We start from the raw sequence: 24109 nt of genomic DNA on the forward strand, positions 1-24109 counted from the left end.
TTTTGTGTGACCTTTTTGCAGCTTTCTTCTTTTCAAATTATATTTAAAAAATGTTAGTTAAGAATCTCTGCCATTAGTGCTCAAATCTCCAGAACTTTCCAAATTTCTTCAACTTTCCTGAACTTTCACTGGAAATCCATAGGGTATGATTTGCAAATAAAATCTGAAAAGTTGTAGCGAAGGCCCATAAAAAGATCGGAATCTCTCTAAGTTTCTCCAATGACTTCTGCCAACATTATGTTTCACACATAGAAAAAGGACTGAAGCATAAAGTTCACTTAGGAGATTTTTTTTTCCTGATGGCTTTACATAACTGTGGACACTCATCCATTAATTGTGAAAGACAAAACAAAATAATGCACACTATTTACATATCTTCAAGACTTTCAATTAATTCCAAATTGAGCAGCTTTCCTTTCCTTATTAATAAATCACTAACATGTTCGTTATTGCAGAGTATATCTCAGTGAATTAAACTTCCCTGCGTCATTAATATTATCGTCTCTAGTGAAAACGTGATCAAATGTGTTATTCCTATTGCTGTTCACAAGGATTTCCTCTGAAGTAAAGTGGAAAATAAATATTTTTAGCAGTTTAGCATTTTTCAGTTTCATGAAAAGTTTCATAAGTTTAGTTTGTAGTTCTGAGCAAAAAATGCTTTTTTATTGTCTATGATGTGTCGGTATTCTGACTTCCCTCTGGTGTTATAAATTGCACCTTGGGTACTAAGAGGGAGGAGTTGTTCCTCCTCATGGAGTTATTACGCCTCATGGAATTATTCCTCCTCATAGAGTTACGCTTTCTCAGTGAGTTCTGGTGAGACAGTTCACTCTTCTGCAGGGTTTGGATGAGTATTGAGGGTTTTTCGTCCAGCTCCCTGGCGCTGCAGCGTGGCGCAGCCACTTTGACTGTGTTTCCAAATTTCGAGTAGTCTACTGAGTATATCCCTTCTTCTTCTGTTACAATAGGCACAAATCTGTGGCCCCACCGAATTTCCTCTGTAATGTATGAGGTTCTTGCTTGAGTTGTGATACCGGTGGTTTCCACCACCCCTTCAAGTATGACTATAATTTCTAAGTCCTGGTTGATGAGGTCAGAAGCTGATATCTCATACAAAGGGCTTCGCTTGTCTATGACATGGCAGATGATCAGTGGAGCCACCAGGAAGATATTGTTGCTTTCAATGGGATTCTCCACGGGGATGTCTACCTGGTGAGTGGGGATGACCTCTCCCTCAGGTGTGGTGGTTTTCCTCACTGCCTGAATGCGCACTGAAGCGCTAATGATCATGCTCTTCCGCAGATCTCCAACCCGGAACATAAAACAAAGCCTGCCATTTCGCACGGCAACGACAGCGTGCCGACTGAAAATAAGCGTTTCCGCCCGTCTGTGGGACTGCGCTGTTTTCATGAAGATGCAGCCCAACATGACCGCATTGATGATTAAACCCACAATGTTCTGCACAATTAAGACAGTGATTGCGAAAGGACACTCCTCAGTCATCATTCTCCCTCCAAAGCCAATGGTCACTTGAACTTCGATGGAAAAAAGAAAAGCCGAGGTGAAGGACCTGAGAGAAAAAGCAGAATGAATCCCATTAAAAGCATGTTACAAGCTAAATAAATCACATGAAAAGCACGTTTCATTAAATATACATCAATAAACAAGATTAAATAGTAGCTTAGTTATGCTCCCTTTTATTAAATCATAATTAGCATTCTTTTTGGACATAAATGTAGGATTTTTCTTTACTGTTTCTTTAATGAAACTAGACAGCCTTATTCAAGTAACTTCGAAATGTCACACTTTCCTGTGAAAAACGTTTAAACTATTATTTTTATTAGGGCAGGCCAGTGTTTTTTTTCTAGATGTAGTATCATAAAGCATTCGTAATTGCAAAAGGACCAAGTTACACTTTTCAGAAACATTAAACAACAAACCATACAGAAGAGATTTGTTACTATTTTTCAAAACCTGGCTAATCAGGAGACCAGAAGAAGCATTACATATCCCAGCCAAAAGCAAACATGCACCTAACCAGTGGGAGGAAATGCTGAGGTTTTTCCACACGATGCATAATTTAGCGACCATAAAAACATTCCCTATGCAAGACATGTCAACAACAATACTGGAAAGACTCCTTATCATCTCTTTAAGCTAAATGTGCAAAATTATTTGATGAGACAATGAATACCTATAAAATATGCATTCCAACACTACAGGCCGACCTGCTCTATTTCCACGCGTGGGTGTGACTGGTGCGCATGCTGCCAGCCGGGTCATTTCTACTTCCGTTAGGCTTCCAATGAGAATAAAGTATTTCATTGTTGAAAGAATTACCGCAGGTCATAATCGAGCCCAATAGTTTACCGTCCATTTCTTCTTGCAAGCTACGTAATAGCCACCAATTACCTTACTTGTCATAAATCATAAATCAAATGTTTCTTCTCTACACTAGTCCAAGACATTAAAGAGATAAAACAATCTTGCCTTCATGTCGAAGTCCTTGACCCCATCAACCATTTCGAAATCTTGAAGAACATGGAACAAGGTGCTAGGCAACTATTATCGCACCTTAATCTACCACACCTTAGAAAATGTGGAATGCCTAGAACGAGACAGCATCCAGAGTATGAGTAAGATCACAAACTGCCTAATGAGTGTTGTTCAGACATGATAGCTGCTACAAGAACAGCAAAGCATGGCAGAAGGTACCACAGAGAGTAGGAGAGGCAGAAAGATGGAAATGTGAGACCAAGAGAATTTCAAAATAGCAGATTCTGGATCTCATATACTATTCTTTATTCATTTTTGCAAACCACAGGCGTGCAATTTGCACATTGACATTTCACATTGCAAGCTGTGCATTTAGGGGGGTCTCAAAATGACTTGCGTGATGAATACTTAAATTGACAGGTCACAATTTGTACTCCACTGTGATTGGCTGTAAATGCAGAGATGGAGGCTTTCAAGGAACAGTAAACCGCCATCCCTGCATTTACTTTCACTGTAGTAAACATATATATAAAAGCAGACCAATCCCATTAGGGGACATGAATTTCTTAAAAAACAAAAAAAATAGGTTTCTCATATGGGAACGCCGCTAGAGGCCACCAAAGCAAATCCTAATGGGGCACATATCCCTCAGAAACAGTAACTGCAATTATAAATCAAGCATGATAAACTGTGCTCTCTGAACAAATGTTTAGCAAAGACAACTATTATACCATGCATGTGCCTAGCGTGTGCTACAATACGCACACATAAAAATTGGTCTTATATTAGAGTATCTGGTATACCTTTTAAGACGTTAGAAATGTGGTCCGGGTAATTCAATGCAAGTAAGTTTAATCATCAACTAAGCATAAAATGTATGGGTATTCATGCCGAAATTTATCTAGACTCTAGTTTTCATATAAAATAACAATGTAAGCATTGTGCATAAATTAGAGGGAGGTGTAATGTTGATAGCGTGTGTATGTAAGAATTGTTGCTGTTGGAAAATGGTCCTCTTAGACGGGTCACCTCCAACTTTTTTCCTTCCTCCTCCTCTTTTTCTGACTTTTTTGTTGGCTTTAGGAATCTGAGCACTTTAGCACTCCTAACCTGTGCTGAAGTGCACGTGCTCTCCTCTCTAAACATGGTAAAATTGGGTTACATCTATTTGGAATATTTTGTATTTATTTGTAAGTCCCTTGTCAAGTGGTGTATTATGTACCCAGGGCCTGTAAATTAATTGCTTCTATGTTTCGAACCCTCCAGCATTTATGGGTTCTCCTCAGAACTGCTGAATACTCAGGTCCACTTGCAATGTGAAACTTCCAGCCGTAAACAGGGGAATTCAATTTCTCACTTTAAAATGGATTGATTTGGTCTTTAATACTCGATCAAACATGCGTTTTAAATGCTGTGAAGGAAATTCTTTGCAGGAACCATCACTTAATTTCATAACGCCAACTAGCTCTGCGGTCACTTCCGAAATGAAGTGCAAAATTAAATTGACTGGAAGTTTCACGTTGAAAGTAGACACAAGTATTCAGCCGTTCTGAATCCTTCGGAGAAGAGTGAATGGTTGAGGATTCAAAACGCTTTGACAGTTTTTCACAAACAATGAGTGCATTCAAGAGACTTGTTGCTGGTTTTCAGGGAATACATTGATCAAACAATGGAATTGATCTACCCTTGATGGTAGCCAGCTTAGCACTGTTTAGTTCTTTGCCCAATAATGAGGATCTTGAATGGATGGCTAAAAGATATTTTAGGACAGTTGATTCCAGAACTGGGGTACATTTGTGGGTTCAGAGTTTTTGATGTAAAAAATGAGTCTTTGTTAAATCTGTCTAAATGGTTTGATTTTGTTCTGTCATGATGCTTTGTGGGTGAGATATATATCAAGAAAGTATGTTCATTGTATGTTATGGTTCTTCTGTTTACAACCATTTGTCTGAATGAATAAGCGTTTTCTTGACAAGGAAGAAAATAAATGGTGATCACAGTAAGTGAATTGTGTGATCATGTAGGTAATTAAGATTGTTTGAAAGTACAGTCAGTATTGGCACATATTTGTTTAAGAGTTTTCAGTGGCCTAGTCTTGCTGCCTATTCAATTGGCCCAACCCCTTTTGACTTTGTATCACTTTTAGAAAACAGACTATTCTCTGCTCTTACTGCTCTGTGTGCCTTCAGCCCATCTCCAATGCACATTGTGGGTAGGAGACAGTTATACTTTGTGCATTCCCTGTAGACAGCCACAAACACAGGACGGGTGGGGGTGACAGAGAACTCTTCTGCATTCATCTGCATTCTGATAGCTCTTTGTGGGCTGGAAGAGAGAGGGGAAGTTGACACTTACACCCGAATAGGCAGTGTCCTGTTTCCCACACAAGGGGCTAATTGCCCCCTACTGATAGTCTGGAGTGAGGGCTGGGAAGAAAGGGGACATTTGCACTTCCAGGGCCTGCTTTAAATACACCCCCACTTCAAAGACATTACTGAGTATAAGTACTGGGGCTCTGACCCTACCAAGACAGTACACTGGTGTTCCTGTGACAAACTCTGCCAGGTGTAAAGACTGCTGTGGTACAAGGATTGCCCCTCTGCTTGACTGCTGCTCTAGAATACCGGATTTTCTGCTTTGCTGTGCTGCTGTGCTGCTTACTGATCTCTGGCCTGCAGAGGACAAGGTTTGGCCCAGCTCACTTGAACCCAAAAGCACCGGGACTCAGACATCTGTGAGTCCTGCAGTGCCAAGTGGTGCCAATCCAGTCCTGGCCCTTGAAAGGTGACTTTTGCTGTCCAGAACCTAAAGAATCGACACAGTGACATCTTTGCGCCGATTGGAATTGACTCATTGCCCTTTGATGCCGACACAGGAGCTGATTGACAACATCACCTCGATGTACTGCGCGGCTCAACAACGATGCATGGGTTGCGTCGACAAAGCCTTCATTGCCTGTGCACATTAGAGCCGATGCATCAAGCCATCGACCTCGGCGCTTGCTCCATCCAAGGTACTTTTTCAGCGGGAGCTGCATGAGCCCTGTAGCTGACCTGCCCTTCATCTTGGTCTATGCAAAGAAATGATGGACGGAATGCTAAATTAATCATACATTCACCCCCAGTCAGGAGATCTGGGTTGAATCCATTGTTCTTTTGCCCACCATGCCACCCCAGTTCAGACCCAGCCATATGCAAATCTGTCTAACCCTGTGCATCATGGGAACAGTCCAGACCGAACTGCCAAGCCAGGTTATCCCTGGCCGGAAACAAGCATCCTGGGACCGGTTTCTGGGTATTACCCTTTATCAGCCAGGCTAGCTTGAATCCAGTGGCACAGTGTGCAAGGGACCCACGTCTGGCCGTACCCATCCCTCTTAGGGTGAAAAGTGCTACGCAAACAAATGATGGATGGAATCCTGAATTATTCATGCATTCACCCCCAGCCATGTGCAAATCAGTCCTGACCCTGTGTCTCGTGAGAACAGTCCAGACCGAACTGCCAAGCCATGTCTTCCCTGGACAGGAAACAAGCATCCTGAGACGAGTTCAGTCTAATACCCTGAAACCGCTCCCAGGATGCTTGTTTCTGGTTCAGGGAGGACCTGGCTTGTCAGTTCGGTCAATTTTCATATGGCTGGGTCTAAACTGGAGTGGCATCTCTTGACTGGGGGTGAATGTATGATTTATTCAGCATTCCGTCATCATTTGCTTGCGTAGCACTTCATCTTTGTCATCCTAAACTTTGAATTTGGTCCAGCGCAACCACAAGTAACGCCTAAGCACTATTTGCTTCTAAGCACTGCTTTTTATTTATTCTTAAAAAATTCATAACCTCGGTTCTACTTATTGGATTTTAGTCATTTTGGTCTTGTTCTACTCATATAAATATAATCTAGTTATCTTACCCAGTGGGGAGTATATTTGTGGTGTTTTCATTGTGGTACTGTGTGTGCTTGTTGCACAAGTACTTTACACATTGCCTTTTTAGATTAGTAGAGACTGGCAGGAAATGAGGATGGAGGAGGAGGGGGTAGCAGGAGGGATGGGGAAAATATTAAAAGAAATACTACGTACCATTTCCGCCGGCTGGGTCTCTCCTCCACTTCAAACTCCGGCTAGTCCCAGGGGAAACATCCTTTACAACGCAACTTTTACCACGCAGTGCCTTTACGACTTTTACAATGCAAACCATTACAACGCATTGCGCTGGGGGGCGCTCTAGGATAGGGAATAAGTTTAATTTACTGTTCAACACCTTCCCTAGTGTCCACAGGACTGGAGTTGGAATAGTAAATTAAACTATTCACTATCCAGCACCCCAAAGCGCTATGCGTTGTAAAGGTTTGCGATGTAAAAACTGCATTGTAAAGGCATGCGATGTAAAAGCATGCGTTGTAATGTCATACATCCGGACCATCCTAGTCCCAGATCAAGGAGGCACCCAGGCTCCCCATAGTCAATCACAACGCTGCACTGATTTTGCTGATTTTTGGTGTCATTTTATACATTGAAATTTTCTCTATGTTACTAAAATGGTAAGAGATGTTTCTTGCATTGTGTTTTCCATTTACTACTGTTTAAAAGCTATATAAATACTTTACATATTGTCTCCAAGTTAAGCCCGACGTCTCTGGTGCCAAGCTCCCGGAGAGTTAAGCATAAGTTATTTAGTGACTTTTGTGGTCACTCTGCCAAGAATTGTAATCATTATTTGAGGTGAGTTCTCGCCCCTCACCCCATCAACTAATAACCACTTGTTTGACACTTCTTCACTCACAGGCTAGCACCAGGCCTAAATGTGGCAACTTTGGGTACCTTCTTCGGAACACAACTGGCCTGCCGAAACACAGAATAAGGACTGCACATTCTGTTGAGACCTATGAGAAGAGCCCAAGGGACTGGACCTGCTCCCACTTGTACCTAGGACAGAGAAGTGGACGCCAAGGGTCAGTCTGCTGGCCTCCTGTTAAGCTACAGGGACACAAAAGCTACAAGAAGTCCACCTTCCTGAAAGAACCCAGCTGACCAGTTTCAAATGGACCTGCCAGGTAACCTACTGATGGCTTCTTTTGGAGTGAGTCTTAAACCCAAGGTGGGGCTGCCTAGGTCCTGGCTCCTTCGCTGGTGTTAGAGTGTGCTCCTCCTGTCCCCAACTGCACACACTTTTGCTTGGAGAAATGACGTAGGTCAGGGTCACCGTTAGCTCATCAGTCAGTCTCCATTTGCTGGATTGCCTCACTGAAGGTGACCCGACTTACAGAAAGTTTCTAAGTCTGAACATAGAGGGCATCACTGGGACCGAAGTTAAGCAACATCAGAGTGATTTTGAGGACCTCTTAGGCGTGGACTATGGACATTGCCCGCTCTGAGCTTTCCCGCCGTCATCTATAAACAGCTCCTGAACCCCATGCTTCAGCAATATGCTATTATCAAGGGCCGCTGTGGATCCAGCTTGTCCCGCCAACCACCCTTTGACAACAATTTTTTCTCCATTAAAGATTTTAAGTCCAAAGTTAACCCTTGAACGGTGACCAACCTGGTCCTCATATCTGATCCGCACTCTATCACAGTCAGCCTAAAACCTTACCCCTGTCCCGGTCTTGCGTGACTGGTTGCCAGTAGTTGGCGCTTTGCGCTATTTGTCACTAATATTATTTATAATAATTTTTGTTGTTTTGGTGTCATTTTGTTCTTTAAATATTGGAGTGGGGTTTTAATTAGGGGTGGGCGTAGTGCACGAAGTAGCGCTACGCGCAGCTACGCGAAGTGCACTTCGCACTACGTGAACTTCACGTAGCACTACGCAAGCTTCGTAGTAGCATGTTCGCACTGTGCAAGATGCGTTTTCAATGATTGCACAGTGCGGACAAGCATCCGGCACGGTGCAAGCATTGAAAACGGCATCTTGCACAGTGCGAGCTGTAGTTTTCTGCTGCTCGAGTAGATTATTCCTCGAGCGGCAGCTTTCTCAACGCGAACAGGTAGTTTCTCATTGAGAGCGGTCGCGAGCATGCGCAACCACTCACAATGAGAAACCTGACCTCCTCGCGTTGAGAATCTCGCCGGGATGTCATTTTGCTTGCTCGCAGTCGCGAACATGACGTTCAGGACCGCGAACAAGCAAAAAATGACCGCTGCACTACGCTACGCTGCACTACGCATGTTCGCACTGTGCTACGTGCAGCTCGCGTAGTGCGAAGTTGCGAAAACTTCGCAAACTCCACGAGCGTAGCGTAGTGCTTCGCCCAGGGTTAGTTTTAATGTGTTGTGTTTTTGACATTGTAAGTGTTTTGGTACTTAGAAGTGTTTTAGACATTTTCTTAAATTAAGCCATTCTGCTCTGTGCCATAGCTACTGGAGATTGAGCTCCAGTTGAAATTATTGAAACCTTTAGTGGACTCAACAAAAATAGCACTCAACAAAAATAGCACTCATTATCACTTGTGGTGATGTTAGAACTGGGGGTCTCTAGTTGGCAGGGGTAGGTACCACTGTCCACATAGGGACCCTTGCTTCTAGTCAGGGTAAGGAGGAAACCATCTGAGATAACCTGCTCACCCACTAGGTAGCTTGGCACGAGCAGTCTAGGCTAACCAGAGGCAATGTGTAAAGTATTTGTACCAACACTCATAGTAACACAGTGAAAACACCACAAACGGACTCTTAAGGTTTGCGATAAAGTTCTTTAGGTTGCGATAGAATAATCCACAGATGCGTCAAAAGTTCACAGTTGCGTCACGTTTACTCACAGTACCTTTTAGTTGTGACACAGTTCCAAAAGCAGAAGCTGGTGCGGTGGAAAACAAGCGATGCGTTGCTCCTGAGACCCTGGGGAGGCGTTTGCGACAGCCCCGATGCAGTAGCGGGCGTGTTGCGATGAATCCGGTCTGTATGGGGAGGAAGGCCACTTGTATGGATTCCGGTGCGGAGGTTCGTAGGAAGTTTGTTCTGGCAAAGGCACGATGCGACGATCTTTGGAGTTGCGACGATGCGCAGACCAGCGGTGATCTTCTCTCTCGCAGCTCCTCGACGCGATGGTTTCTGCGACGACACTCGCAGCGATGTGATGCGGTCCGCAAGCAAGCGGTTCGGCGATCTCACCCAGCGACGACAGGCTCTGCGACGACACTCGCAGCGATGTTCGACTTTCCCGCACCGGTCTGGCGCGACGAAGGATGCGACAGCTCTGGCAGCGGCAACAGATGCTGCGACGATCTCGACCTTAGTAGCAGCGGGAATCTTCTCGCACTGTCGGGGATGCGCTCCGCAAGCGAGCGATGCAACAATTTTCAATTGCAAAAGTCTCTCAAGCTTAGTTTCAAGCTTCCCAGCACAGGTACAACTTCCAGAGGCCCCACAACTGGATCAAGCACTCTAGGAAGGACAGAACTCTCTCAGCAGAGTTCAGGGAAGCTGGAGGTGAAGTCCTTTTGTTCCTGGGACTTCAGAACAGGGAGCCAGCTCTTCTCAGGCCCTTGGAGATTCCTTCAAGACAGGGGACACAGCACCACAGCAAAGTCCTTCCCCTCTCCTTGGCAGCAAAGCAACAGCAGGTCAGTCCAGCAGAGCAACAGCAGGACAGTCTTCCTTCTTCAGTTTCTGCTTTCTCCTTGGCTGAGGTTCCTTCTTGATTCCAGGATGATCTAATTTTCTGTTGTTAGGGGTCCTGTACTTATACCCCTAAAAGTCTTTGTTCTCTTTGTGCAAGTGGGCCCTGAGCCCGGTCTGAACCAGTTCTAAGTGTCTCCTGAGTACTTTTTTTTCCTGGCTTCTCCTTTCCTTTCAGAGTGAGGGGCAGGGTCGTCCGCCGCCCAGCAGGAGGTGGAGCCAGCATTGTGGAAGGCAGGCACAGCCCTATTCAGGCCCAGGTGCTAACTCCTCCCACCACTCCAGTTGCAAATGCAGTCATTCAGCCTAGGGTTGACTCAGCCAGCCTCCTGGGGCATCCCCAGCCCCTGTCACTCTCAAACCAGACAGTCAATCCACAAACAGGCCAAGGCACACAGAAAGGTCAGACAAGAGAACAGCAACTTTCTAAAAGTGCTGTTCTCAAACACAGGATTTAAAAACAACCTTTCCTAAAAGATGTGTTATTAAATTCTGAGTTCAGGGATACTAGATACTTATGTGCTATCTTGTTCCTATGGGAAGAAATGCTGGAAGCCACTGTAGCCAGCATGCCCCATGTTAATCTATGGAGCAAGATAGCCTTACAATAGTGAAAAACGAAAATGGCTGCCATTCACTATCAGAGCATGTCACCTGCACTAGTACATGCTCTACCTTTTACATACACTGCACCCTGCTCAGGGGGGTACCTTGGGCCTTCCATAAGGGTGACTGATGTGCACAAAAAGGGAAGGGTTAGGCCTGGTCAGTGGGGACACTGACCAGGAGGACATGGCAGTTTCTAAACCGCACACAGGCACTGCAGTGGCAGTCCTGAGACATCATTTTAGGGCTACTTATGTGGGTGGCACAATCAGTGCTGCAGGCCCACCAGTAGCATTTGTCATCACCAGCCCTGGCACACCCAGTGCACTTTACTAGGGACATCATGGTGATACAAATATGCCAAACATGTATATCCAATCAGAATAACAATTTACACAGAGAGCATATGCACTTTAGCACTTCTCAGCAGTGGTAAAGTGCGCAGAGTCCTATTGCCAACAGCCACGGGTCAGGAAAAATAAGGGAGGAAGAAGCAAAAAAGTTTGAGGATGACCCTGCAAGAAGGGCCAGTTCCAACAGGTGGAATACAATCGACCCCAACTATTGTTCCACTTTCTGCACTAAATTTCAGCTGGCAAAAAAACAGTTTCTCCATCCATTCTTCAAGAAGCACAGGCACTATGCTATCGAATGGACTCAGGCGCCATTTTTATGTTGGTTGACTCCTACATTTTTCTGGCTTCAAGCTTAACTAGCCGTGGTCCTTTTCAACATCTACATTTTTAAATGTGTATACTTAATCGATTTAAACTTCTTTTTTTTTTAAAGCAATTGGTCAATTGACTACATGTGACTCTGGCACCCTAACGCACTCTTGAAGGAATAAAGAGAAGCGTGGCTCAGTGGTTAGAGGCGGCAGACCCGGAAGCTGAGATCGACCGTGGACCAGGGTTTGATTCCCCGCCTCGGCGGGTCTCGGGCTTAAAATTCCACGGACTCGACAATTCTCGCTCCGGTGCCTACTCGACTCACAGGGTCACACTCTGCAACTCTGGGCAATAGCTTGCTTAATCTCCACTACGGCCCCTCGCGGCGGGATGCCTGGCTTTCACCTTGTGGACACCCTACCGGGGTCTCTCACAGGGGAATACCAGGACGGGTTCCCTAAGCAAGCGCTTAGATACCATGTCAGTGATTTGCGCTATATAAATACATTTATAAACTCTCCCTGAGTGTACAGTTTTAATGTAACCAATGAACTACCTTTTGAGGTATGTCTTATTTATGTGGCTTTTTAGCTCAAACAATGTAAATGTAAAAATGTAAATTGATACTTGTATAGTGCACTACTCACCCGCAAGGGTCGCAAGGCACTTGTACGAATACCGCTGTGGAACCCATCCTGGCTTTCCCTGTGAGGTGTCCACTCCTGGGCACCCCCAAGGTGGAGGCCAGGCATCCTTAGCGTTGTGGGGGCCGTTGTGGAGATTAAGCAAGCTATTGCCCAGAGTTGCAGAGTGGGACTCCATGATTGGAATAGGCACCGAGGCGAGAATTATCAGGTCCGTGGAATTTTTGAGCTCAAGACCCACCGAGGCGGGGAATTGAACCCTGGTCCCGGGCTAGACCTCTGCATCAGGGTCTGCTGCTCTAACCATTGAGCCACACTTGAACCATTGAGCCACACTTCTCCACGACAAAAATCCGACATACACAGTTCAAGAATATGGTTTCAAAAGAGTTCCTAAGGTTTGCGATAAAGTTCTTTAGGTTGCGATAGAATAATCCACGGATGCGTGAAAAGTTCACAGTTGCGTCACGTTTACTCACAGTACCTATTAGTTGCGACAAAGTTCCAAAAGCAGAAGCTGGTGCGGTGGAAAACAGGCGATGCGTTGCTTCTGAGACCCTGGGGAGGCGTTTGCGACAGATATGCTAACTTATATTCGAAATTTATAGACAATGTTTTTGGGAGCACTCTTAAAATGAGATTATGAACAGTTATTTTAAAAAGCACCCTACTACTGATTAGACTGCTATGGAACATCAGCTGATTTGCACAGATTAACAGCAAAATCCACAACTCCCTAAACACAACCCTGTAAACAAACACACACATACACTACCTGTCCTAACCAACTTACTGCTCACACTTTATTACCACCAAGCATATTCAGTCTCCCTGATCCTGTTCTCTTATTCCACTGACAGGCTTATGACTTGAGGAAGCAAGTCATGTTTTAAATGTAATGACAAAAATTCATCGTGATATAAAGTCTCCTCGGACACAAGTACTTATTTTACCTTGAGATGTTGTGAGGAGCGTTACCTGTTAGTTTCTACTTTCTGAGAAATGTCTTTTTCCGCTGTTTATGAGCCAAAGACCTCAGTGCCCAAAATAGCTCTTCGGTATTAAGATTGTTTGGGAGTTCTGGTGTTCATGCATTCTTTGGCAGAAACTCGCTGTCTGCTGAGACGTCTAAATCCCCTGGCAGCTTGGCATTGTTATAAGAAAGAAATGTGTGAATGAGGCGTAGGGAGAGAGGTTAAAGACATGCTAGGGGGGTGGGGAAAGGCGACAGAGGAGAGGGAGACTGGGACGAAGAAGAGAGAGAAGGAGCGGGGGTGGAGAAAACAGAGAGACAAGGAGAAAGAAAGTGAAAAAACGAGGGCTAGAGAAAGTTGGCAAACACATGAGACATATCAGGTTACCGTGGGATACTATTTTCAAACCAATGGTGACATTATATCCTTAAAGACAGAAGGGTGTATTTACAAGCTCATTGAGCCACCGGTGCGTCACTTTTTTTGACGCAGCAGAGGAGCAAAGGGATTGCCCATATTTACAAGGCCAAGTAAAGTCACCATGTAAAAAGTAACATTTATTTCTCCTTGTTTTTACCTCTTTCTATGCATGCTGCTTTCTTCAGCATGGACAGAAAGAGGAAATGTCATTAATGATAGTTTTCTCCTGCACACAATCATCCCGCAGCTCAGGCACCCTTGCAAAATGACTCAAGGGTGCCTGCCCTGGCACATGGCAGCCAATTGTGCACCAGTGCTGGGAAAAGCACAGTGATGCATCATATTGTTGGTAATACGATGCCTCCCTGTGCTTTGAAAATGACACCGCAAGGCGCAGCTAAATAGCTTGGGAGCTTCGAGGCGTCATTTTCTTGTAGATGAGGTCCAGTGTATGTAAATCATGATTAGGGCTCCCGGTTTTATGGTATTTCTTTTTTTGCCATTTCCGTCTGTATTTATCCATATTTATTTTTGGGGTATTTTTTCTGTATTTATCCACATTTATTTTTGCCACAAGCAAAAGACGCCGCTACAGCTAGTATTTTTCCGCATTTATTTAAATTGACAATGCACACCAGCGCCCGGCTGTTATTGGTCAACACAATACATTCATTTGAAAACGTTGCCATTGTAGTACAAGCACATGTGCATTTCAAGAGACTTTGCAGACATTCTAAAAAGAATAAAATACTACATGAAACCAAAATTAAATCACAAGTTACTAGTTCCAAGATGTAATTGGCTTCTAATAGAAAATACTCCATAGTAGTTGTCGAGAGGTACACATAATGTAAATAGGTCAGTGGTTTACTGCTTTTGTCAGAGAGACCCTATTGTTACTTGCAGTTAATTAGTAAAAATATTAACATAGAACAGTAAGCTATCAACTGTCACGTAAGAGCTGTATGCAAATTGCAAGGTATAAGTAAGAGCGTTATGGTTTTTCTTCCAGTCTTTGATCATCCTAATGAGGCAAAAAGGGTTAATTTGGGTAGAAATCAATTCCGATTATTAAAGAGACTCCCCAACCATGGTATTAAGTTTTAAATTCTGAGTTTGTTTCTCCAGACCAATCACTATTAAACTATGCTGCCTACTAGTATGGTTGTCATGTGACTCCTACACCTTGTAGTTCTTTGTTGCAAACTAGGATATTTTGCATTTCATTTTGAACTACTCTTGTGGAAAAAGGGAGGAGAATTGCTGATGACAGAAACTCCATGGCTGCTAAGAAGCCATTACTAACTGCATTTATATAGCGCTTACTACCCGTGACTAATGTATAGCGCTACCTGAAAAATAAGCAAAAAGTGGACGAAAGAAACGTTGCCTCTGTGCAATGTGTTAAACAAAAGTGCATTAGATAGGTTCTTCTTCTTAGGGCACATGATAGCCGAGTCAGACCTGTGCTCCGAGGCCTGTGATATTCACAGTGAGTTTCAGGCCCCGTGTGAGGAGGATCGCCACGCTGCTTGGAAACAAAGGGGTCTCTCTGAACTCATACGTCTATTACTTGTGCCTCGTGCTAACATGCCCTGATGAAAGGCTCCAGTAATCTGGATAAACCCAACTAAAGCCCAGAGCAGCATCTGCTGGGTGCATGTTTTTGTCGGTGCAGTTCTTTATCTGATCCAGTTTCTCACACAGCCACTTGCCGTGGCATAATGGGAGCTGCACTCCGGGAATGCGCTGCTCAGCCGCAGTCACGTGGGCACATTTCGCTAGGTTCACAGTTTGTTGAAAGCTGCTGCCTGACACTCATATAAGTGGAAAGATGCATAGACTAGGCCATGATTTTAAATTATGCAAAAATAAATAACCACGTTTTGTTTGTTAATTTCGTTTTGTGTTTGGTTTTTGCTCTTCAGGGTTTACTGGGTGTGGTATGTGCGAGAACTAAAGACGCTGCTATGAGGGGGAGGCCGGAGCTGTGTTAAGGCAGGTGGGGGACAGAATCATGGCTCTCGAGTCAGTCTGACCCCTATACGGCCCCCCCCCCAAGTTTTTTAACCTCATGCTAAGTGGGCAATTAATAAAGTAATGGCGCGATGGCGGGCCCTTTCCCTCCACCCCTGCTATAAACTATTACGCTTTTCTGTTCTGGAGACACTGCAGGCTCCGAGCCTTAATGCTACTACTATGGGACACAAGGCACCCTGTGGTATTCAACACGCACGGTAATTAAGAAAATAAAGGACAACAATTCTCACCTCCTCCTCACCCACTTGACGTCGGAGAATAAGACCCTCTGCTGCTGCCGGGGCATAGGGGGGGCAGGGTCCACATGAGGAAGCTAAAAGACCTTGATTGAAAGGGATTAAAATGAATTCCCAGGGGCGTGCAAAGGAAACAGCATGCAGCGGCAGCGCGGCAACATTTGCCAGTGTTTTGCCGTTTCTAAATATAAATACAGACAAAGGAAATATAGATTTCCGTCTGTATTTATATGTAAATATCCGTAAAAACGGAAAACCGGGAGCCCTAATCATGATGTAAAATGAATCACGAGTAACTAGGGACATATTTGAAATGCACTCGGTTGGACAAGACTGATATAATTTTGAGTCTGAACCTTGACATGAGCTGTGCCCTGGGTTTCTAGTTCCATTGGCTGTAAAGATGCAGGTGTTTTGGGGGCATCATCCCTCTCCAACTTTCCCCGAAGCAACTAGCAACTGATGATCTGGCTGTCTGTGACTCGCTAAGGCGGAACTACGGGTGGCACATATTTCCTCTATCCCTGGAGTTACAGACACTGAGAGTACCGGTAACTCCAGGGGAAGAGAAAATCTGGTCAATTATAATTTGGACCCAGAGCGTCCACTGAGAAATGATGAATTGCTGAGCCAAAGAGCAATTCTGGGTCTGATGCGTACCCAAGATAATTCCTCAATTCCTCTGGAGTTCAAAACAAATATTTGAGCTGTATTCAGGAGCTGGTGTTTTCATATGAAAATGGAAAGCATGCTGGAATCAGTGTTTCCATGCCGATTACTACATGTTTTTTCATGGAATTTCATACAGAGTTATATCTGCTGCTTTCATCAGCTGAAATCTTCCTGTGAAAACATTGGGGGATATTCACAAGAACGTGAGATAACTATCGCAAAATTAGCTTAACGCAACTTTCAACTTCGCAGTCTATCGTGGGAAAATAACGCTGTGTTAACGTGGTATTCTCAACACAGCGGTACCATGCGAAAGGCACACAATAACGCATCAAATGTCCGTGAGAAAGTCAATGCGATGCCGCAAAAATGCGAAACATGAACGCAAAAAAAGTTGCGATGCGGCCAATTGCGATCTAAAAATCTGCAAAAACCAGCAACAGGCCTGCAATGCACACACGTCAGGCGGGAAAAATCACCATAAAAGTAGAAAAAAAACAGACAAACAAATGCCAAACAACAGCGAAGCACAATGGATGTTCGCAGAGCAAGTATGGAGGACAACCAGAACCCCACAAGCCACCCGGAGGACCAGCTTGTGACCTCGGGGTCTGGGAAGGCCAAAGAGAAGAAGAGTAGGAAGAAGCGGTTCAGTCCTCAGAAAAACAGGATCCTGATAACGGAGGTGGTAGAACACCATAAACAACTGTTCATCACCTCCACTGTGTCACTGGCAACAAAAAATTGACTATGGCAGTCCATCGTGGACAAGGTGAATGCAGTTGGAGTGCTGAAGAGGACAATGGAAAAGGTCCAGAAGCGCTGGAATGCTGTCAAGCGCTAAACCAAGCTGAAACTCGTCAACAACCGGAAGGCAGCAATGCAAACTGGAGGTGGGAGTCCTGCACCACAGGAGGAGCTGGACGAGATGGAGGAAATGGTGTCCACAGTCATCAGTGGGGAGACGGTGGCAGGAGTTAGGGGACCGAACAATGCTCAACATGACCGGCACAACAGCTCCAGGGTGAGTAACGACGGGGACTGGGGGACGGGGGGGAGATGGGCACACATGTACAATTAAGTATTGCACATCTGCTGACAAACCATGCACCAGCCCAAAACTCCCACCAAGAGACCAATGTAACCAAGTATGCAACATCTCAGCACTGTACAAGCACAAAAGTCAAAGGCACATGGCATGAAAGGGATAAGGGGCAGCAAAATCAGAGCTGTAGGTGCGGCCCGAAATGCAGCACACACACACATAACATGCAAGGCACTATAACATATACACAATGTGGTACAAACCGCAACACGTCCACAACAGAACACAGGACACAACTGGTGCCGCTTGTGTGTAGAAACTGGCAAGCCACATATATGTGAACAACTTGTTAAACTGCATCTCCCCTTCACATTGCAGAGAGAAATCTAACACCTCCTGCAGAGCAGCCCGAACCTCTCTTCTCTGATGATGAGGAGGACCACCACAGCTACGACTCTGACGCCCTCCAATAGCTTGTGGAGAGCCTCCGCACTCCACCTCCAGCTGCCATGAGGAGACCCCACACCCTGCACAGACCACGTAGCAGGCAGCACCCACAACCACGGCTGCCTCCCAGGACCCACACGAAAAACACATGGCCTTCCAACACTATGTGTTGGGGTGCCAGGAGAAGCTGGCTGAACAGATGCGGGTGGGGTTCGACCGTATGGCTGGCATACTAGATGCCAAAAGTGGGTGTCTAAATCCCATCAGGGACCACTCACAGTCCCTATCCGACACCCACCATCCCCGCTTCATGCTCTCCAATGGACTATGGCTGACATTGCTTTAGCTCTGACTCTGAGACTAGAACAACTGGCCAGCCAGAGTGTCTCTAGAGATGTCACACAGGAGTTGGGACACATGCGGAGGTTAATGGAGGGCATGGAGCGGACGCAGGGGGAAAGAGCGGCTGCCACGGCTGCACATCAGCGAGAGGTAGCTGGGTTTCTCAATTACCTCAGGACGATCCTCATGGCATTGCTGCCACAATGCCTGGCGCTGATGCATGCTGCTGCTACCACTACATCCACCTCTCTGCCCCCTGAAGTGTCAGTGCCACACAGTGTGACAGATATTCCACCTCCAGCCACTAATGAGTCACTTCCACACAGTGATGGAGACAGAACATCACCACCCATACATGAGGCACATGAAACAGCAGTGGACGAAAATGTGAATGACCCTGCCTTCGTGGTACGAAGGGCGCAGTAGCATGCATCTCCGCCATAGGGCCTATTTCTGCTTGGTTCTGCCCTTTGCATCATCACCTTCTACTGTCCCCCGATACACTCTACAACACTCACCTTGGTCCTCGACATTGACTGCCATATACGGTGACTGAACTCTTCCTCATCTTTGGACTTGTCATTCCCTGAATTGTGAAGTGGGGTTTGCATGGCCCTGTACTGCTCCAGTTGCAACACACCACTGAATGTGCATTAAACATTTATAATCACACAGATGGGTCATGTCTATGATCTTTCAAGTGTGGGAGTATGGATGAATGTAGGGTCATGGATTCCCCCTTACGTCCATGTTGCTTATGACATTGGAGTTGGGTCACAGGGTGACACATTGCCGATTGCGGTCCGGGTGACGCCGACACAGCAACAGAGACACACACATTAGTTACGTTCTTGTTTCAGCCCAGTACGGAACCACGCCCAGAGCCCCGGGGTCATTGTTCAAACCCTTATGCTGGACTGGCATACGCCAGGCCAGATTAAAAACGAAAGAGAGTTACCCTCTGGACCCACAGGAACTGGGTAGAGTATAATAAAAAAAAACTGAAGATGTTCCCTGGGTTTTTGATTCTTATGAATGGAAGTAGTGTTTCACCATGCACCCATTCTTGTTCTCTCAATCCAACGTTCAATCTTGCCCGTTTTCACCTATTAAGTGTAACCCCTTATACTAGTAGAACCACAAAGGCAAATTAAAGTGGCAGGAGAGGATTTATTAAATTAAAATTGTAATAAAAAGATTCATAAATTTAATATAAATCACAATATATTCATATTTGAACAATATCAACACTGTGCGTTTTTTTATATTTAATACAGTGCCTAGTGCTGTTCGCTCAATATGTCAATACACAGTATAAAAACAATTTGTTTAAAAACAACACATATAATCAATAAAAAAACCCTTAGGAGGTGGAATTATCAACACTATCAGCCATTACGGTGGGACGAGAGTAGGAGAAGGTACCATACACTTTCTTAATTTTGTCATCAAAATAATCCGAGATATCTTCACAGAGAGACTCAGATGGGGTGACTTCTGTTTCAATAATTCTAGGCTTGAAAAAAGACTGCACTATTTTAAAAACGTATTTGCTAGATTGTTCCGCATGACGGATTGAGGTGGCAATATGAAGTCTTTTTGCTTTTTTTATAGATTTATGCAACTTGCGGAGGGCTGTTCTATAGCGCGCCTTAGCTGATTCACAATAGTTCACCCGCCACACACGCTCCAGTCTCTTGCATGCACCTTTTTCTGCCCTCAGCTCTGTAGAGAACCATGGGGCAGAAGGGGATTCCCTGCGAGATAGAGCAAGTTTGGCTGGAGCGATGGTCTCCACCATGTCGCCTATCCATCCATTCATTGCCACTGCATCTGCATTTGGATCTGTAGTTAGCACTGGAGGGTAGACTGCCAAGGCCGCGCCAATGGTGTCAGGTCGAAGGTTTTTCCATTGCCTGAGCACAAAGGAGCGTCTACCAGTGGCCTGAGAGCAGGATGGCAGTGTGATAGCATAAGGAGATCAGGAAGTGATCCGACCAAAGCAGAGGCTGCGGCGTCTCAACTGTTGTATCATGGATGGTCGAAAAAATCAGGTCCAGCGTATGGCCCGCTCTGTGCGTGGGGCCAGTAACAATTTGTGTTAAATTAGCTGCTCTCAGAGTAGATATTAACTGATCTTCCAAGGGGCAGCTAAACCCATCAACATGAGCATTAAAATCGCCCACTACTATAAAGTTGGGGTGTATAAGAGAGCTTTGGACAATGGTGTCCATAAGTTCACCTGAACTGACCCCAGTGCAGTCCAGGGGTCTATATATGACTATCCCTGCCAATGAAAGTTGGGGATTGACTTGCAGACAGAAGTGAAGCCCCTTCATCCCTGTGATCGAGGTACGTAGCGAGGATGTGAGGGTAAATTTATCTTTGAAAATAAGAGCCCCCCCCACCCCTTCTGTTCTTCTCCCAGTTCGAAAAGCTCATTTTGAAACCTGGAGGGATAGCTAAGGCGATAGTGGTCAGGTTGTCTTCATTCAACCATGTTTCTGTCAAGAACAGGGCGTCCCACTCCGAGTCCATCAACAGTACTCAGATGTAGCCTTTCGACTTGCTGAAGCACATAGCTTTTCATTCTCATATTTAAAGTTCAGAATATGGTGTTCTCCCTTGATTTGACTCGTTGAAGTGCTCCACACATTATTTTCTCGTTTCACTTTATAGTAAAATGGCATTTTAGTAAAAAAAAATACAACAATGCATACATTTCTAATGCAAACAATTGCAATCAAGTTTGAGTTAAATATTTCTGTGAGTGGTTGAAGACTGCACATTTATAGCCTGATTACGATGTGACTCGGAAAGCCTCTGACCACAGGTCGGAGGCTGTCCAAGTCACATTGTAGGCTTCACTTCCAACCGTCACATTGCAATGCAGGAGGTTGAAAGTGAAACCGACCGGTCATTTTGGCTGGATTCCGAGGGGCTCAAGGAACCCGTCGGCCAGTCGGAGGCTTCAGAGTGATCCCTATGGACAATGTTTCCGCCGTCAGTATTACAATATCGGTTTCTAACAGGCTTTCCATCCCAGACTTTCCAAATGCCTTTGAGGGCCCCTAGCACGGTTCCCTTCTTCAGATGGCTTCCGGTTGGGGGCACCTATAGTGCCTCCCTGTAAATTCCTGCACTGTGTGGCAGGCATGGTGAGGTACCTACCACATGGTGCAGGGATTTGTACAAACTCCCACTTCTCTATTGGAGATTGTGCTACGGCCGATTTCTGGCCATAGCACAAGCTACCATGTGGAAATGGGAGTATGTGACCGCACCATGTGCAGTCGCATCATAATTATGTGATTGGGTCTGCTGACTGGAGGTTAGTTGGTTCCGAATCCGCGATGATGTTGGTCAGAGGCAACTCCAACCGACATCACAATCGGGCCCATGGTGTCAGTGTAATACCAAAATGGTGAGATGAGGCAGACAATTGGCCTTATCAGTCTTTGGAAACCTTTTTTACACAAGTCAGACCATATCTTAATTGCATGATGTCTAGAAGATCATCTGATTTAGGTTAGTTTGTGCTTCAGTAAACTCCACTTTATTAAGCAGGCTGGTCAGAGCAAAACAAATAAGCACTGGCAAAGCAAACACATTGCGTCTTTGCTATTGCCTTTGTCAGTGTATTTTAGACATGTTGTGTCGCAGTGCGACTACCGTACAGCATAGCTGAAAGTTAGTAAAAAGAGCTATGACAAGAACAGCACTGGCCACATCGTATCGGTTTTGTTTTCAGGTAGGAGTAGTGGGGCAAGCAATACAACGCACGAGGAATGGGGCAAGCAAAACAATGCAGGAGGGAAACAGAGCAAGCAACTCAACATAGATGGGGCAGGGCAAACAACACAATGCTGGAGGGTTGGGACAAGCAATGCAATGCAGGCGGGTTACAGGGCAAGCAACACAAGACAGGAAGGGAGCAGGGGATGGGGCAAGCTTCACAACACAGTTGATGGGTGGGGGGATGGGGAAAGCAATATAATGCGGTAAGAGGGGCGGGTCAACATGCACAGTGGGAGGAGGGTATGTAGGGGAAAGCAACATGAAGAGCAGCAGTAAGAGGTCTGAAGTGGTTAATTAACACAATGGACAGAGAGGGGAGGGTAGGAATACAAGCAACACAGTGGTCAATGGGGAAAATGTCAGGAGGGGGCAAGGAACACAATGGACAGCGGGAAGATGGCAGGAGTGATCAATCAGCATGACAGGCAGTGGGAGGAATGTGGGTGGGGCAAGCAACACAAAGGACAGGTGCAAAAGGAAATAGGATAAACATTATAATCTGACCCACATTACATATGCATTGCAATGTGCATAGAATATTGAACATATTCCTTTTTGCTGTAATGTCTTAACAAGGCTAATGTTGCTAGGCAATGCGATATACTATACTGGTGAGTTCCAGGCATACTAACCACACTAAAATCTAAAATATTATTCCTTATCGAGGGCAATGTACTGAATGACTAAGGTTTGTTTTACAGCTATTGATCAATGTATCTTTAACTGAAAGTTTTAGCTTTCTCGCTCCTAAGGTCTCCATGCAAAAGAGTGTGTTAATTGTTAAGACAGCTTTGATTCACAGTATGTTTAAATGGAGCTGTGGGATAATTAAGGAACATTTAAGCAGAGGCAGGGAACAGGATTGTGGAGTAGAAATTCTGTTGCCACACACCACAATCCCTATATTTTCATTTGGGTAAAGGCATCTTGTGACATCGAAGACGTCTCCATGGAGTGAATGGAATGTATATCTGGTAACATCTAATTTGTTGTTCAGTCCCCTGTTACAGTATTACAATCAAGGATGCCAACAAAACTTTCCTTTACTCTGTGGTTTTGTTTAGTCAGGTCTTTGCCACACACCCAAAAAATAGAAGGAATAGAAGACTGTTAGATCTGTCAGCCTTATGGTGGTGTCCCCCCAGACTTTGTGCCTTACTTTTCCTGTTTTTGCTTAATTTGTTTTTGTAGGCTTTAAGGCTCTGTCCCTTTTACCACTGCTAGCCAATGCTAAAAAGTGTGTTCTCTCTCTTTTAAACATGGTGAAATTGGCTTACACTTAATTGGCACATTCAATGTACTTGTAACTCCCTATTAAAGTGGTACAACCTATACCCAGGGCCTGTTAGTTAAGTGCTACTAATGGACCTGCAGAACTCATTGTGCCACCCACTTAAGAAGCCTTTAAACATATCTCAGGCCTGCCATTGCAGCCTGAATGGGCAGTTTAAACTACCATTTCAACATGGCAAGATAAACCTTACTGCCAGGCTTAACCCTTCCATTTTAATACATTTAAGTCACCACTAGGGTAGGCCCTAAGCAGCCCATAGGGCAGGGTGTAGTATGTTTATAAATCGGACTTATACTTTTAAGTTTTAGATGTCCAGGTAGCAACAAACATATATGTTTGTTTTTCCCTGTTTATTACAATTAATGAGTGGTAACATTCAGTTGGGAGCAGGTAGGAATGCTGTGTTTTGTCTTTAAAGAATTGTAATTTTAAACCCTCTTTAATGGCAAAGTTGATTTTTTAAATCACAATTCTGAAAATGCCACTTTTATAAAGTTTAGCATTTTCTTTTACCAGACATTTGATGTCTGCAGCCTGATCCCTGGTCACATGACTAGGTGTAGCTTGCAGTTCTTTTTTGCGTATTGCTCCCAGGCAGTAAAACAAAGGGAGAATAGGTGTGGGCCAGATGGGCCATCTCTGACTTGATGAAGGGAATAAGCTGTCACCTACCACACTTGCACCCCACAAAGGCTCTGCCTCAACACACCTACAAGGGTTTCACACCAGTCTATTGTGATCCCATACAAGCTGGGGTCCTGGCAGGGAGGCAGGAAATGCCAGACATCTCTTAGAGTAGAACCCTCTAGAAATGTCT

General features: G+C 44.8%; 1 protein-coding gene across 1 annotated transcript in view; it reads right to left on the reverse strand.

Annotated features, from left to right (window-relative positions):
- Window positions 1-273: 273 nt before the first annotated feature.
- KCNJ8 (potassium inwardly rectifying channel subfamily J member 8) overlaps window positions 274-24109 on the reverse strand; it is a 31066-nt gene continuing 7230 nt past the window's right edge. Inside the window, exon 3 of the mRNA XM_078674072.1 lies at window positions 274-1570. Within this exon, the coding sequence (XP_078530198.1) occupies window positions 670-1570 (901 nt within the window). The 3' untranslated portion in view covers window positions 274-669. The remainder of the gene's footprint in view (window positions 1571-24109) is intronic.

The sequence above is a fragment of the Lissotriton helveticus genome, chromosome 1_1 (assembly GCF_964261635.1).
Source record: "Lissotriton helveticus chromosome 1_1, aLisHel1.1, whole genome shotgun sequence".
NCBI classification, from domain to species: Eukaryota; Metazoa; Chordata; class Amphibia; order Caudata; family Salamandridae; genus Lissotriton; species Lissotriton helveticus.